This window comes from Nematolebias whitei, chromosome 19, assembly GCF_014905685.2.
Source record: "Nematolebias whitei isolate Nwh7 chromosome 19, NemWhi1, whole genome shotgun sequence".
NCBI classification, from domain to species: Eukaryota; Metazoa; Chordata; class Actinopteri; order Cyprinodontiformes; family Rivulidae; genus Nematolebias; species Nematolebias whitei.
This window is the reverse complement of record NC_056516.1, coordinates 9,263,968-9,274,648: the sequence shown is the minus strand read 5'-3', so window position 1 is coordinate 9,274,648 and position 10,681 is coordinate 9,263,968. Positions and strand designations below refer to the sequence as shown.

Below are 10,681 nucleotides of genomic sequence, written 5' to 3'. Positions count from 1 at the left end.
AAGTTTCATTTTTATCATTACATTATGGAAAATAATGACCTTTATCACAATATGCTAATTTTTTGAGAAGGACCTGTACAACGGCATGCCATACTACTCAAGTGCCATCTAGTGGCTGAAAATGGTAGTGTTCAATATTTTCAGTCAGCATGAATGCAAACTATGTCAGCCAAAAATTGTTTTACAAATATGGGAAAAAAAATCATAAATAAGTCGCTTTGGTGTACAAGTCACAGGACATGTAAATTATGCAAAAAAAACATGACTTATAGACCAAAAAATACAGTACATCTAGCATTCAACTTCGTGAAAGATCTCACATTAATCTCAGAATTACAGTGGTGTCAAAGTTCTGCTGCTAAGGATCACAGCAGGGATTTCTTTTATCTTGAAAGAGCTCATTTTCACCGCAGGAGTCTTAATTTTTCTAAGAAATCTTACTATGAGTTTCAAAGAACGTCAGCTATGTATAGCTAAAGATAGCTGTAACTCTTTGTTCTTTCAAAATAGGAAAAAAGTATGAATACGCTCGGCCGAATCTTGTCAGATTAGTCAAGAAAGTAGAGAATCTTATTTAGTAAACAGCAAACAAAACTCTGCAAGAGAATGAAGATATTCAAATCCATGGCCCAAAGGATGATCGGTAATTACTTTCTTCTTGACTGAGAGTCTCATTTCAGATGGTGTAGCAGTACCAAGATAAATCTAATGAGATTTCACACCTTTCTTGTGTTGTTGCAATCCATCAATCCAGACCTCAATGATATGCATGCAGCTCAGTAGACGTGTAAGAAACGGCAGCTCAGGTGAGAAAGCTTTATTCCTGCCAGTCAGACGGGGCCCAACGAGCTAAATAACTATATTTATTCACATTTAAGATGCAACTCACTTCTTATCAAAGGCAGTGAAATGTGGAGGATTTGATGCAATCGTTCTTATAGCAGTGGGAACTTAGGAGCATGTCTGACATCATTTTAAAGTGAGTGGGACTCGTTTGTGCCGTAACACGAGTTCTGACCTCCAGTTCATGTCGCACCATGTCGAAGGAGTCGTTGGAGAAGTAGATCTCCTCGATGCTGTTGATGATCTCCTGCTCCGCCTGCGGGTCGATGGACTGCTGCCTCAGCTCCCGCAACTCCTCCTGAAGGACAGGTTGAGAAAGAAGGGAAGGTCGAAAGAGGCAGAATGTGTTTAAAATATTTATTTTTATATGAAGTTAGAGTTTAAGATGCTGCAATTTCTACATTTGATTAAAAACCTAAAATTATTTGAAGAAATGCATATCACCAGTTGCCTTTTATCACAAAGTCATTGTAGAATAAGATCACTTTTTAATTTGAAATAACAGATTTGTTGCTGTTTTGGTCAAACCTTGAAAATAATGTTGCATAACATTTCACACTCAGAGTCAATGCTGTGAATACTTCTACTACCACATTAAAATTTAGCACATCTGTAAGAATGACAGAGTTAAAGCCATTTCTGTGTTAGCTTATAGCAATTAGCTTTGGTGGCCAACTTCAATTGGACTGACTCCAAAGTAAAGATTTGTAGATGGATATCTGTTATGATTTATAATAATAATAATAATAATGTCATCACAATGTCAGCACTGTATGTTTCCATACAATGGCGAAATTAGTCTCTGCATTTAACCCATCCACCACCAGGTGGTGCAGTGGGCAGCTACTGAAAGCGCCCGGGGGCCATTTTGGGGATGAGACGTGCTGCCCAGAGACGCCACGTGATGTGCAGTGACTGGGGATCGAACCTGGGACTTTCGGGTCCCAAGCCGGCTGCCCTGCCTCTACACCATCTCGGCCCCCTTATGAAAGTTTCATTAAAACTGTTCCAGTGGTTCGTGAGATATTTTGCTAACAGACAGGCTTGATGCCAGCAGGTAATGCTGATGATTGAAGCAAAGATCTTAGCCCTTGGAGTATATATTGTGAATGGCTCTCAGCTACAACCACACCACATTTTGGCACAAACCCTGTAACATGACTGGATTAAAGGAAGTTCTGTGTTTTCTAACGTCATTAGGTTGGCTCCAAAAGATAACCAGTTGCTGAGGTCCACCCAGTGTTTGTTTCCTGGCCGTTTCATGAAAACCAGTAGAGGGATTCACAAAATACTTGTGCTAACAGACAGACAAAGCTGACTGCAAACAGTTATTATTATTTTAAGAAAAGATTTTGTGTAATCAGTTAGCACTCAGAATTTTAGCCATTACTACACAAAATTGTAGGTCAACATCTGTAAACTTATGGGAGTGGTGGCGCAGAGGTTATAGGTAATAAATAAAGTGTTATGTGTTGTCATCGTGTATGTTCCCATACAAAGATGACATTGGCTTTCTGCATTTAACCCATTGCACCTGGAATTCACCCAGATGGAGCAGTGGGCAGCTATTTAAGCGTCTGGGGAGCAATTCGGGATTAGGTGTCCTGTTCAGAGACACCACGAGATGTGCAATGACCGGGGATCGAGCCCAGGACCTTCGGGTCCCAAGTCGGCTGCCATGCCCCTACACCATCTTGGCCCCTAGTGGGCTTGTGATCGGAAAATCGCTGGTTCAACTCCTGGTACCGACAACATCAAAATGTTGGTTGGAAAGGTGAAACTTCCACACCTGCCTCCACCCACATTTGCCCCAGTTTGGGCCCTTGAGCAATCTTAACCCCCACCATCTGCTCCCCCAGGCACCCTAGATGGCAGCTCTCTGCTCCACACAGAGGGCTCTGGTAGCTCGATGGTCTGTGGTTGTGTCAGGAAGGTCATGCGGTGTAAAAATAATTGCCAAGTCTTCATGCAATTGGTGACACCTGAAGAAGGGGAAGGAAATTTAAAAAATCTGTAAACTTAACTTAAATATAGCCATTTTGTGTTTTTAAAGTCAGTTGGCTGTGACAGCCATCTTGAATCAAGTTGATTCCAAAAGATAAACAGGCTGTAGATGTGCATCCAATAATCACTTTCTGCAAATCATCCTCAAACTTCCAACATTTTTCAGTCAGGTCATCTGGACAGTTTCTTTTTTTGTGCTGAAACGTTTCACCTTCGATCCAGAAGGCTTCATCAGTCAAGGAAACGCACAACAAAACTGATTCTTCCCCCAACAGCTTACTCCAAAGTGGAACAAGCCAGTTTTGTTGGTGCTAAGATGGTCTCTTTGGTACGCCCCCTCCTCCATTGCCGGCCCTCTTCCTTGTTAACAGTCGTGTCAAACTGGTTGAAAACAACAAAGTCCATGCTCAATAATCCAGGTATATAATCCAACATTTTTCAGTCAGGTCATCTTCTGGATCGAAGGCGAAACGTTTCAGCACAAAAAAAAAAGAAACTGTCCAGATGACCTGACTGAAAAATGTTGGATTGTATACCTGGATTATTGAGCATGGACTTTGTTGTCATCCTCAAACTTCATGAGATATTTTGGTAACAGACACACACAGTCACAGGCAGAAACAATGCATCAGGCTTTTACCTTTCAGCAAGTGATAATAAAAATAACAAAAGAAAAAGGAGTCACTTTGGCAAATATGATTTGAAAAACAGAAAGTGTTGAAGAGCTTAGAGAAAGGTGAAGGAGAAAGACAAAGTGAGAAGACACCAGAGTAAACAGAATGTAGAGAACAAGAGACAAAGACAGGGTGTGTGGCGAGGCAAAAAATAGAAGAAGGAAAAAAATGGAGAAAAACGTTAATCACAGGCTTTGGGTGAAGACTGCTGCTTGTTTTGCTGGACAGCTGTCAAGAGGGATGGCAGCCTGCCATGAGAGGAAAGACAACAAGTCACGAATGACCCAAAGAAGAAAAATAAAAAAGAGGATGAAGGTTTTCCTCTTCTGAGAATCTCTGGGAAACATCAGAGCCTTATTGATTTACATGCTGAGCATCCACCGGGGCTTATTTCCACAGTGGGTCTTTTAGATGAAGGCATTTTAAGCCCACGTCCTTTTCTGAAGGCCTTAATGAGCCGACATGCAGTCACATGTCAATAAAAAAAGGGTGGACGTGCTGTAGTGCATGAACAGTACGACTAAAAGTTACTTAAAAGAAACATTAAAGCAGAACAAAGACACAAAGTCACACCTTAATATTAACACTCCTTTTGCACTTCAATATTTTTACAAACATGAAGAAAATTTTTATCTTTTGTGTCATTTTGCTAAGATGTCTTCTAATGTTAGAAATGTAAATCTTTGATTTAAGATTATATCAGAATACAACACAGATATCACACTGAGTGTCTTGCTTTACAATTAAGGTAGTCAATGCCTTTTAGTGACTCAATGCACAGAAGTCTGTTGGAGTCTCCCCTCCATCACATACATCTACACCTCCAGATGCAGGAGGACCACCTGCATCATGAAGGACCCCACTCACCCAGCACACACACTTCTTGCCCCGCTCCCCTCAGGAAGGAGGTTGAGGAGCATTAAGTGTTGAGCCACTAGACTGAGGAACAGCTTCTACCCTGAAGCTGTTAAGACTCATGAATCTCTAACCAGAAAAAAACATCCTGCTGCTGCTGATCTGTTTCATGTTGCTGTGTTCATTCGTACTCATCTGCTCACACAGACTCATGTTCGTGCTGCTATTGTTTTTCTGCTATCCGTGCTTAGCATATATTTAGTTAATTTCTTTCTTAGTTCATATCTTAGATCTTAGTACTGTTTTTCTTTCACATTTTATACTTTTGTTGGATGTAACTGGGACCCTGTGTACACAATCTTGTTCCACCACATGTAACAGATGTGGTGCATATGACAAATAAAGAACCTTGAATTCTTGAATGCTGAGTCCAGCTCAGTTTGCACTGAATCAATGCAGCAGTTTATCAGCATGTTAAAGTCTGATGTCATAATAAATAGCCTGTAGCATTACTTAGTAATAAGGTGATCATGGAAATATACAATTATAGGGTAAATTCAACCAATAAAATGCAATCAACATACCCATTTATCCTCCCTTAAGTGGGTGCCTTTAGGAGATAGTGAAAACTGCTGAATCCAACCTTGTTACACAGAACTTAAAAATAAAGTATCCAGCAGGAATTGTCCAATTTATTTGGAGCGCCTGCAGCCCATCTATGGGTATGTAAATAACTATCAGGGCAGCTGTGGCGCTGTCGTTAGAGCAGTCGTCCTTCAGAGAGAAAATCAGAGATTTAGTTCAGTATGCACATGTCAAAGTGTCCCTTCAAGACACAGACCCCTTTATGGTCTCTGATGTGTCCCATCAGTGTATGAATACAATCTAAAGCGCTGATTAGATTACAGAATGATTTATTCATTCTGCTTTGCAGAGATGTAGTAGAGTGCTGTTTGAATGTGTGTGTGTGGAGGTAAATGAGGGCACAGATTGTGTTGCAAAGTGCATTGAGTAGACTGGTTGGCTAAAAAGATGCCATCTAAGTACAGTCCATTTACCATTTGCAGTATTTTTAAGGAACTGGCCTTTCTAAACCAAGCACCAGAGAATAGTAATAGTAATAGTGTTATCACACAGTTGCTGGGGCATCAGATAATCAATGAAAACAGTGAGTGAAGGTCATTCCACACAGAGGATGCCTTGTAGACACAATTAGACATTAGGAACACTTGAGAAAGTTTGACAGATGTCACAATGTAGGTTTTCATGAGGCTGGCTGGTCATATCTTGAAATGGGTAAGGACGCCCACACAGATTCTAGTAGCCTAGGACAGACTACACAAAGTTAAACTCATTATATTGTGCACCATCCGGACACACGTATTGGACTCTCTACAACACCACGTGCCATCCTGCACAGTGTCTCAGCACATGACATAAGCCAGACTACAGGGTCACCCTCTGATACATTTACTGCCATTAATGTCAGTTTGCTCTGGTGATTGACCGACTAACCGATGAGGTCAAGTAGGAATTCCCGTGGACTATGATGTCCGCCGATGACATTGTGATCGGTGGTGAGAACAGGGAAAAGGTGGAAGAGAACTTGGAGAGGTGGAGGTATGCACTTGAAGGAAGAGGACTGAAAGTCAGTTGTAGTAAGACAGAGTACATGTGTGTGAAAGAGATGGAGGAGGTGGAACAGTGAGGCTACGAGGAGCAGAGGTCACAAAGGTGCAGGACTTCAAGGACTTGGGGTCCAGTGTCCAGGAAAATGGGGAGTGTGATAAAAAGGTGAAGAAGAGAGTCCAGGCAGGATGGAGTGATGGAGAAAAGTTTCAGGAGGGATTTGTGACAAAAGGGTGTCAGAAAAGGTCAAAGGTAAAGTTTACAAGACAGTGGCGAGACCAGCTATGTTGTCTGGTCTGGAGACAGAGACGTGGACAAAAAGACAGGAGAAATAACTGGAAGTGGCAGAAATGAATATGTTGAGGTTCTCCTTAGGAGTGACAAGGATGGATAAGATTAGGAATGAGATCATCAGAGGAACAGCACAGGTTGAACAACAGGGAGACAGAGAGGTCAGACTGAGATGGTTTGGAAATGTTCAGAGGAGGGACAGTGGGTATAATGGTAGAAGGATGTTAGAAATGCAGCTGCCAGGAAAAAGACAAAGAGGAGACATATGGATGCAGTTAGAGAGGCCATGGAGGTAGATGGAGTGAGGACAGAAGATGCAGAGGACAGAGTGAGATGGAGGAGGATGACTCGCTGTGACAACCCCCGAAGTGGGAAAAGCCAAAAGAAGAAGAAGAATACCAGAGCAGAAACGTCTGTGTTTGGGGTGGTGCCATAACTGTGAAGGCTAAAGACGTTAACTCTGACCCTGCAGGACCTCAAGAGCCAGTTATGACGGTTGTAAGTTGATTTGCCACTGAAGAGGGTAAAATGACTGTATGACTATGTTCAGCACCAAATCAACACTTGAGGTGGGTGTCATATCCTTCTGACATCAGACAAGTACAGTACCTGTACTGCCAGCTACTTATCCTTTGATAAAAAATACAGTCCTGCGACCATTCAACACATTTTATTCAATCTAGCTGGGTGCTTGAAGGTTTTTGTCAGTGTGTGTGTGTGTGTGGCAATGCTACACTGTGTTATTTTTCTTTTTACTTTAAAACAGTTTATCATCTAATTCAAGAACGTACACCTACATACCTATATACAGTTTATTATTTTTATGTAGGACAAAAAAAGATTGTAACAAAGCAGGTGTGTTTGAGTGTAGGTGCGCACGCAGACTTTTAGGGGAGTGTGTGTGTTTGAGTCAGGTAAACGAGTGAAGCGGAGCCCTCAGGGAAACGTGTGGGTGAGTGCTTGAGATGGAGGGAAAAAACGTGTTGGGAGATCACGCTTCGTTATCAATAAGGGTGTGTGGGAAAATCAGCTCAACTGAGAGAGAATGTGAAAGGGGGGGGGGGGGGGGGCCTGAGGCGGATGAGTCACTCGTCGCAGAAAAAAACAACAACTATACAGCAGAGAGGAAAAAGACAGAAGGGCAAACAATACAATAGTGTTTCCTGTGAAGCTGTGCGGGTTGACCTGAGGAAATTTCCTTTTGCTCTGCATCTGTCCTCCTTTTCTCCCTCAGCTTCCCTCCAACAGAGAATGACTTGCAAAACCTGTCCTTGAGTGAATGACTCATTGAGAGCCACCTCAGGTTAAATAATTCCCTTCCCTCCCTGTGCTGCCATGTGGGCACAAAACGAAACAGGCCCCCCTGTGTGGAGGGGGGAAACATCCAAACCGTCAGGGAGGCTTTGATCAAATTTCACTTTGAAGGATGAGGGACAAACAAACCATCCTTCATTCCCCCCACACCACCCGCCCGCCTCTTCGCAAATTAACAAAATTGTTGTCTCATTGCGCAAATTGGAAATCTGTTTGTGTCCAATGTTCTGGACGTTTAACGGACGTCATGAAAGAATCAAAGTAGATAAATGTGGAAAGTGCTAATTGAATGTGAAGGGAGACAAAACAAAAACATCAAGGTGTGGACACAAAAGTGCCGAGCGAATAAAACCCAGCAAAACCTGAGAGATTCACAGAGATAGGAAGCAAAGCAGGGCCAGTCATACCTACTGGTAATTTAGAATCATCTATTAGGTGGATAAATTAAAAACCTTCGTCTCGTAATCAGCACTGAATATGTATGTGCGTTTAACTGGGTTCATATTCTCCACTGCCAAAGGGAAACAGTTTAACATGCTTGTCTTCTGGGACATTAGGACTTGATCAGAGCAAACAGCACAATCTGGGCTTCAACGCTGCTGGTTAAAGAGATTATTGAATTTTGTGCTTGGAAGTGTGCAATTATTATACCTTTCATTTAGCGCCGTCTATCATGGACCGTAAAGAGGCAACACTCTGCATCTGTGATGTTGTTTTCTTTTCTTTTTTCCATGAATCAGTGTCGAGTCTGTCTCTTGAACGAATAATTAGATCTGAGATAATAATAATAATAATTGCATCCCAGCGCTCTCACTTTCTTTGTGTGTAAAAGAAAAAGTGTCTTCCTCACAGTTCACCTTCTGTATTCAAAAAATGCAACACTGAAAATCTCTGCAGTAATAGCTCAGCAGAGTAGTCCTGGAGTGTGTAAACTTCTTTAAAAACATGGAATGGATGTATGAAGAGTGACCCCTGCTGGTTGGAAAGGGTTACAGCATGGTACTGCAGTCAAAACCCACAGGTTGTAGGGATAAAAACTACAGTTAACATTTTTCTCAACAGTTTAAAAAAATAACTTTTTTTTCCTTCAGTATGTCATTTCACTTGAAATACATTTATGTCCAAGTTCAATTATTTCAAACATCAGTTTGAAGAATTATAGTCATAGGAATTTCACAATTAATTTAGACTCAAAGCTAAGAAATTAACAAAAATATGGTAAATGGATAAATGGACTGTACTTATACAGCATATTTCTATGTTATGAAGATACTCAAAGTGCCTTACACTACAATATGTGCCTCATTTACTCATTCATACAGCTCTATACTAGATCTCTACAAAGCTAATTGAACAAATCATTCTAAAGAGACTAATCAGAGCTTTATCACATTCATTCACTGATGGGACACACATCAGAGGCTATGAGGGGTTCAGTGTCTTGCCCAGAGACACTTCGACATGTGACTGCTGGTGGATTTGAACCTCCAACTCTTGAATTGGAGGACGACTGCTCTAACCACTCAGCCACAGCCACCCTGTATGTCATATATGTAATATGTCAGATCATTTTTGCTGAAATAGCTGTCCTCAGTTGCTTTATTTATTTATTTTGATCTGATCAAAAGTCTAAATATTTTCAGCAACTAAGATTTTAACAGTGAAAGTAATCCATCTTGACATCAGTGAAAACTGTATAGGCAGTTATTTGTTTGTCTTATTTTTGGTCTGATTTTATAAAGTAACACTTTGAGAAGTTGGCATCTGCTCAGAATTTAAAATGTGCTATAAAATAAATTGCAAGCATCATTATTTTGGACTGTTGTGGAGAAAATGCCCAATGATTACTAATCATCAAGAACAATGTTAAAGAAAACATCAAAAATCAATCAAATCATCAAAAAATTATTTTAGCATAATCCACGAATGACTCGTTGAGGCTGACCAAAGTCTTTTGTTTTGTATAAATCTTCAGCAGCGAGGACAACTTGTGTTTCTTGCAGTCATCAAGCATCTCTCTGCATGCACTTGCTGCTGTTACACTACTTGAAGCTGTTTTATTTGCAGCATTTCTCTTCTTAGTGTTTGATGAGGAACAAAAGTCACAGGTGATTCTTTTAAGACAGCTCTTTCAGTCATTGTTTAGCTGCTGGGTGGAGTTCAAGATGCTGAAAGGAGTTGAAAACACCTCAAACTTCAACTTCCAACACTCTAAAATTATTTTAATTATCACCTGCTGTCAAGAGGCATGCATGTGTGCCTGTCTGTGTGAGCAAAATATCTCATGAACCACTGGATGGATTTAAATGACATATTCAGGAAATTGTCACTGGCTGTAAATCTACGAATTAACTTTTAGAGAAAATTATGTTAAATTCAACTAAATTCAGTTGTAGCTGCCACAGATTTACAAAATAAAAAACAAGAATGGCTCAGTCAATTTTACAGACATTGAGCTAAAATTTAACGTGATAGTATCTGAGACTAGTCATTTACTCCACATGCTCTGAGCATGAGTTTTAAAATATCACATCCATCCATCATCTTTACCCGCTTATTCCATTTTGGGTCAAGGGGGTCGCCGGTGCCCATGTCCAGCAATCACTGTGCGAGGGGCGGGGTACACCCTGGACAGGTCGCAAGTCCATCACAGGGAAACATAGAGACAAACGAGACAAACAACCATTCACTCTCTCACTCACACCTAGGGACAATTTAGAGTTACCAATCAGCCTAACATGCATGTTTTTGGTCTGTGGGAGGAAACCGGAGCACCCGGAGAAATGGATGGATGGATGGATGGATGGATGGAAAAGGTGGGTAAAGATAATAGATGGATGGATGGATGATGGATGGATGGATGGAAGAAGTGGGCAAAGATAATGGATGGGTGGATGGATGATGACTGGATGGATGGAAAGGCAAAGGCAAAGATAACAAAAGGATTGATGGATGGATGGATGGATGGATGGATGGATGGATGGATGGATGGATGAAGTGGGCAAAGATAAATGGATGGATGGATGGATGAAATGGGCAAAGATAATGAATGGATGGATGGATGGATGGAT

General features: G+C 41.1%; 1 protein-coding gene across 1 annotated transcript in view; it reads right to left on the bottom strand.

The window, feature by feature from the left end:
* Positions 1–10,681, bottom strand: part of vps50 (VPS50 EARP/GARPII complex subunit) — a 154,239-nt gene that overhangs the window by 135,555 nt on the left and 8,003 nt on the right. Inside the window, exon 3 of the mRNA XM_037693617.1 lies at positions 1,019–1,141. Coding sequence (XP_037549545.1) covers positions 1,019–1,141 — 123 coding nt within the window. The remainder of the gene's footprint in view (positions 1–1,018; positions 1,142–10,681) is intronic.